General features: G+C 47.1%; 2 protein-coding genes across 2 annotated transcripts in view; both read left to right on the top strand.

The window, feature by feature from the left end:
- LOC106896146 (collagen alpha-2(I) chain-like) overlaps positions 1–3,495 on the top strand; it is a 5,885-nt gene extending 2,390 nt beyond the window's left edge. Inside the window, exons 3-4 of the mRNA XM_014955889.1 lie at positions 10–269; positions 3,176–3,495. Of these exons, the coding sequence (XP_014811375.1) occupies positions 10–269; positions 3,176–3,249 (334 nt within the window). The 3' untranslated portion in view covers positions 3,250–3,495. The remainder of the gene's footprint in view (positions 1–9; positions 270–3,175) is intronic.
- A 182-nt stretch (positions 3,496–3,677) lies between these two features.
- The window catches only part of AP3M2 (adaptor-related protein complex 3, mu 2 subunit), an 8,689-nt gene continuing 5,813 nt past the window's right edge, over positions 3,678–6,553 (top strand). The window contains exons 1-2 of the mRNA XM_014955906.1: positions 3,678–4,073; positions 6,141–6,332. Coding sequence (XP_014811392.1) covers positions 3,821–4,073; positions 6,141–6,332 — 445 coding nt within the window. The 5' untranslated portion in view covers positions 3,678–3,820. The remainder of the gene's footprint in view (positions 4,074–6,140; positions 6,333–6,553) is intronic.

Here is a 6,553-nt window from a genome sequence, read left to right as displayed (position 1 = left end):
CCCGGAGAGGGCACCGCTGTCCCGGGGCCGGCTGGCGGGGGCGGCCGGCGGGGGCGGCCCGCGGCCCCGTGTGGGCAGAGCGTATGGGGCCGGGCCAGGGCGGGCGGTGGCGCTCAGCGAGGGCTGGCTGGAAAGGGCGCTCGAGCGGGAGCTCCCGCGCTCCGGGCCCGCAGGGACAAGGCTACCGGCTGCTCCCGTCGCCGCCGGGCAGGCGGGATCGGCGGGGCGCGGGACGAGCATGGCGCTCTGGCGACGGGCGGTTGTAGCCTGTAAGTAGGAAATCACGTCTGGGGCTTAATTAAGCTCGCGCTCGGGACGGCGGGTCCGGGTTTTCCCGAGGTGAAGGTGCGGGGGGGATGCGGAATCCCGAAGTCACGGCGCCGTTCAGCTCTGGCAGCCGCCGCGCCTCGCCTGCACCGCGGCTGCTCCGCCCTGGGGCATCTCTGTGAGGTAATTTGTGTGACTTTCTGACGGTTTTGGTACGTTTTACTTTGTAGAGTGAAAATTCGCTGCCGAAACATGAGCTGTTCTCCAGGGAAGTAACTTGCGAGCTCGCTGGGCGCTTTGGTCCCGGCCCCGCGGAGCCGCCGCTTGTCCCTGGAACCGAGCGGGACTTTCCCCCCGAGAGCGGCGGCCGGCCCCGGGCCCCTGCTTCCCCTGCGCCGCAGAGGAGCGGCAAGAGGCTAGCAGGGGCTGGAAGCTGGCGGAAATGAGCAAATTCTCATTTTGCAGCATCGTGTCCTAGGTTATACTTGATTGAAAGAATCTCGGGTTTGTATCCATCCCGAATAGTTCCGTGCTGCTTGCAGTTCTCTAACCATTTCTAACCTCTGCCTCTGTTTGCCCGTGGTGTGCACACCTTATGGAGCAGGCGATTTTCACCATCGCTTTTTCACCAGTAGCACAACTACTGTGTAAAGTTTCACGTGAACTTCCCTTTTTAGAAAAGAAAAAATAGAATCTTAAGAAACGTTGTGGAGACAGAGTTGATAAAGCAAACTTGTGACGTTTTCTGAATGGCTTGCTTTAGTGTCTTGAGGTGAGAAATTTCTCTTTTGAGCAAGAGGAACTCTTTTGATGTTTTAACAGATTAGGTTTTTCAGTGTAAAAATTAAATGTTCTCGGTGAGTTAGTTACTACTTGAAGCCAATGGAGTCTGAGATGCTGTTGTACAAGGCACTGTACAGAGTTCTCTGTCTGCCATGTAGACTACAGAGGTCTGGCCTTGTTTTGGCAGAATTGAATTCTCCCTACAAATTAATCTCTTCTCCCACCTCTTCTTGAGCCTTCAAAATTCAGGTGGCTCTATGCTGCATGACTTTCAGTGCCTTAAATTACAAGACTGTGGTGCTGTATTCAAAAAAGGTAATGGAGATATAAACATAATTTCCAGATAAGAAAGTAAAGCAAGACTCAGAGGATTCAGTACATAACAGTGAAACCCAGTTATGTATCTTCAACAGAGTATCAGTCTGTCAGCACTATTCTGTTTCAAAATTGGCGGTAGGTTATTATTAGGACCTTGTTTTCTGTTGACTGTTATAAATTTAAAAATGGCCTTTTTTATTTTCACAGCACAAGCTAAATCATCTGCATATGGCAAACTGCAGATGGTAAAGAATTGTTTTATCATAAAGACAGTGTAGGGACTGGCACACTGCTCTTTCTACTTAGGTTTCTCTGGGGGTTCAGCAAAATGAAATTCTGTTCTGGCAGTACCTTCTACTGTGTTCTCCTTTTAGGTTCCAGTTTGTTTAAGCTCCCAAGCCACTGTGGAGGCTGACTTTCAGAACAAAACCATGCTAGCAATTTGGAAGCAGCCAGGCAGTATTTCTGCAGCAGTACAGTGGTGTAACTCCAAATTATTCTCTGCAGGTGTCAGCAAGATACTTTAATAAACCTGTCTGATTTTAAAGCAGAAACATATTTCACCTTTTCCTCTGGTGTGCAGAAATAATTAATTCGCCTGTGGTTGCTTTGGTGTTGGCACCAACCTTCTTGATGGCTAAAGAAACTGAAGTAACCGTAAGAGACATAAAAATTGACCACATCATGAACTAGGTAAAATACTGACAATTGTGATGATGGATGCAAGCAGTCAGAGGGAAATGGCAGTTTTTAAGTAATGTATAATACAGTCAAAACTGAATTGTGTTTCATGAGACAAAAAAGAAATGCCCATATTGAAAAGACGTTTCCCGTGACTGGTGATTTTAAGGTCCAGGTTAAAAGCAGAAAGGATTGAGTTTCTCAGAGAGCCAAATATATAAAGGTTTTATGTTGTTGGTCAGTTTATGTGCTAGTGCTTACCGTTTGTGATACCTATATGACTCCCGTTAACACAAGAGTCTCCAAGAGTCTCATAGACTGATACAATAATCTTTACAATACCTTTGTGATAAAAGTGATCACATTAAAATAATAAATAATTATTTTGAATTTAGAAGCGTTGTAATTAAAATACAAGTTATTACCCCTTTGTTGATTCATTACAGTAATTTGATGTTTTAAAAAATGCATATGATATAAATCATGACTGTCTGTAAAAGAGAAATTAATATATAGGTCATTTCTCCATTATTTTCTGCTACAGCGAAAAACTTACCTATCGCATGTTGAATTATTTGATACTTTAAATCAGGAGGTATGCATACAATAGTATTAAAAGGTAATGTCAGAGTAAATGAACTGACCTCTGCCCGGTTTGGGAGGAAAAATAGGTACAATGTATCAATAGAAAATAAGGTCTAACATAAACTCTGACCCTGCAGTTTTCCATTCCAGTCAGACCAGTAGCATACTCATCTCCCAGAACTGGTGATATCTCTGCTTACAGGGTTTGCAGTTGGTTGTGAAGATCCAGACCCGACCCTTCCGGTGCTGGACCAGCAGGCAGTCCTCCGTCTTCCCCTGGAATAAAGCCTGCACACCTTATTTAATGGGATAGAAAGGGCTTATTTTTCGTTGTTCTTGTATTCATGTTTGTTCCCAGCAGAGTAGTAAAATTGGAAAGTTATTTGTGATGGCATCTGCCTGACTTGGAAGTGCAGAGATGTGCTCTATGGACGTGGAGCACCTGCTCTAGTTGTGCAAAGGGGTGGGCTTGGCACGGGTTTTAGGTGCATTTTGCATGACCGTTGTCATTTTTGTTCCCGCTGGATGGTGTTTTCCGTAGCGGTCTTGCTCCGCGGTGAACAAACCAGCAAAACGATGCAGCGGAAGAGGTTCGACCCCAATCCGGGTCACTGAACACGTTCTAACGGACTGCGCAAAGCTGCCTACCCCAGGAAAGGCTGCCCGTAAAAGAACGGGAAGCAGGCGCGGGTCTCGGGGCCGCCGGCTCTGCTGTCCCGAGCCGGGCGGGGGGGGTAGACCGGGCCGCCGGGGGACCGGACCCGCGGGGGCGGCGCGTGCTCGTGGCGCGGCGGTGGGCGGGGCTCTCCCGAGCGCGGCGGAGGCGCTCCTCAGCGCCCCCTGCTGGGCGGCGGCTGACACGGTGTCGGGGCGCGGGCGCCTCAGCTGGCGGGGCGCGTGCCCGGGCAGGTTGCTGGCCCAATCGGAGCTGGGCGCAGCGTGTCTTTCTACTGCGTCATCGTCCGCACGTCCATCCTGGGCCAATCAGAGGGCTCGCTGGCCAGGCCCCTCCCGCAGAGGTGAAACTTTCCGCGCTGCGAATCAGCGTGCAAGTGGTGGGGCGGAGGCGGAGTTTGTGGTGGGAAGGAGGCGGGCGCGAGCAGCCGCTGAAGCGGTGTGCGGAGGGGAAGCCGGGTTGCTCTGCTCCTCGCTCCGGCCGCCGCAGCGGGAGGGCCCCGCCGCAGCCATGATCCACAGCCTTTTCCTCATCAACGCCTCGGGGGACATCTTCCTGGAGAAGCACTGGAAGAGCGTCGTCAGCCGCTCCGTCTGCGACTACTTCTTCGAGGCGCAGGAGAGGGCGTCAGAGGCAGAAAACGTGCCGCCGGTGATCCCCACGCCACACCATTACCTCCTCAGTGTTTACCGCCACAAAATCTTCTTCGTGGCCGTTATCCAGAGTGAGGTGCCGCCTCTCTTCGTCATCGAGTTCCTGCACCGTCGCTGCCGTGGTTTGGAGGAGGACGAGTCAGGGGGAGAAAAGGGTTCTCTTCAAGTTGCCGGCAATTGGTTTTCTCTTTTTTTTTTTTTCCCACCTCTTAATTCTTATCCTGCACCTGTGGGGATCTAGAGTGGGCCTTCGGGCTTGCTCAGTCAGGAATGCACCGCTTCGGATAGCGATGGATCCGAGATAAGTCAATGCTCACAGGAAGGACCTTCCACCGACTGAGAGCTGTTATTTCTGTTTTGAAGCCTTGACTCTTCTGGAAGCTATGAGCTAAGACCAAGCTGGTCGTGTTCTCATAAGGAGGTTTTGCGGTTCGTAGCCATGTGTCACTGAGTGCCTACATCTAGTGATATTCTTTGGAATATTTAGTGATATTTCTCCTTCGGCTTCTTAAAGAAGTGAGTCACAGGAGTTGGCCCAGAGCAGCCTTATTCCCTCCGTGCCACAGCCGACAGGCCTTCCGGGCAGTTAGGAGAAATAGTGGAGATGTCTGTCTTCAACAACAGGATTGTGTAGTCTGCATTTGGAATGTCTTGTGACCAGCATCCTACCAGAATCCAGGAAATGTGGGTATCATGTGAGCTTTTGCTTCCCAGGTGCCAATCAGAACAGGAGTGTAGGCTGAGTTCTGTTTCACTGAGTTCAGGGAGTGGATTGGTTGTTCAGGCTAAAAGCATACTATGTCAGTCGCTTAGGTCTTGTTTTTTGTGAGAGGACAAAGGCAAGAGTGTGCCCTTACTGGCTTGGCTGTATGTTAAAACCTGATATGTCTGAAAAAGAAATAGAGTTTGTAGTGCAGGACCAGTGTCAAAGTTTACATAAACAATCCTTTCTGCAGAATACCTGGTGTCTTTATGTTCGTGTGCGCTCTTTCTCCAGAAAGATACGTGAAATCCCTATAGAATAAAACTATGATTAAATTAAATGTTCAGTTTTTAAAATTGCTGAGTTATTGGGAATGTTTTCCATAACATATGCTGAATCTTGAAATATCTCCTTAGATATTTCATAAATAAAGGAACCTACATTTCCACAACCAACAAATTACCTACATTTGTTACAAATTTACAATTTGACTTGGCATATTTTTACTGCAAACTTTAATATTGTTAATTGTTGTTTAGGAGCTGAAGAAACAGTAGAGGAATGAAGCTGGGGAATAAACTGGTCTGTGGATTTTCTGTGATTCACATTCTAAGGTTCTGCTTTATACACCTCTTAAATTATGAGGAAGGGGAGTTTTGTTACATGGATAGAATTATTTTTAAGACTTCTCAGAATACTGGACTTCTGCTGTTGGCCTAATACATCTTAGGGTGTGCAAGCAGTCTGTACATCCCAAGTGGTATCAGAATGAAAAAACACAGGTAGTGTGCTAGACAGACTTCAGAAACATTCTGCTATAAAACAAACCTGCAGAATATGCAGAGCGTTTGAAGCTGTGCTTCCCTTATTTTCCACATCAGAGTAAATTCTAAAAAAATACATACAGAATTGAAGGAAATGATTGTATTATTGCCTGTATGTATGCAAACATTATAACAAAAGTAAAGGAAAAGCTTTGATGAGGAGAGGTTGAGTTCCTTAAACAGCAGCACTGCCCAGTTAAAATATTGCGAGTACTGTAGGTAAAGACCAGGGCAGCCGAGGAAGAATATCCAGTACTGGAGTCTAATGAAAGGCATTGCTACACGCAATTCAGTAGTGGCTGCAGGAAGTAAGTTTTTCTTATTAATATTGCTGCTTGATCAGTTGTAGTTGAGCCTCTTTTAAGTGCTAACTAAAAGATCTTGTAGCTATCAAAGGGAATCTTGTTATATAGAAAGGAAATAAGAGGATATGATGATGTGGTGATTTGCCAGCTTGCAGGGGCACTGGTAGAGGAATGCTCAGAGTTGTGCATGTCTGTCAGAGTGGTGGGTCTGTCTGATTGTACTAATACATGGAGATTCAGTGTTGTTTCAAGTCCTCCAAGAAGAGGGTTGATAAATAAATCAATCCCTCTGTGTGGGAGGACACTGAACTGAATGACCACTAGGACTCTCTTTCAGAGATTGAGTAATTCTTTCTTTTGCACAGGATTATTTTGGTGTCTGTTCAGAGGTGATGATCAAGGACAATGTTGTGGTGGTTTATGAGGTGCTGGAGGAGATGCTGGACAATGGCTTTCCATTGGCAACAGAGTCTAACATTCTTAAGGAACTGATAAAACCTCCAACTATCCTGCGAACGGTTGTCAACACCATCACAGGTACAGGGAAACAAAAAGTAGATAACCTTGGGAGGCCATGTGGCAATGTTCCTGCATAAGTAAATTAGGACATGAGTGAAGGAAATGTATGTTGTTCCCTGTCATTCTAAACCCCAACATAGGTATATTTAGGGAGTCCGGTGTTAGTGCTTTGCTTTGAGGTTCCTTCCAGTTCCAGCACCAGCTGCACTTTTTTTTTTTTTTTTAACCCAAAACAATTA

This window comes from Calidris pugnax, unplaced genomic scaffold (assembly GCF_001431845.1).
Source record: "Calidris pugnax isolate Ruff unplaced genomic scaffold, ASM143184v1 scaffold314, whole genome shotgun sequence".
Taxonomy (NCBI): Eukaryota; Metazoa; Chordata; class Aves; order Charadriiformes; family Scolopacidae; genus Calidris; species Calidris pugnax.
This window is presented reverse-complemented; position numbering and strand designations above follow the sequence as displayed.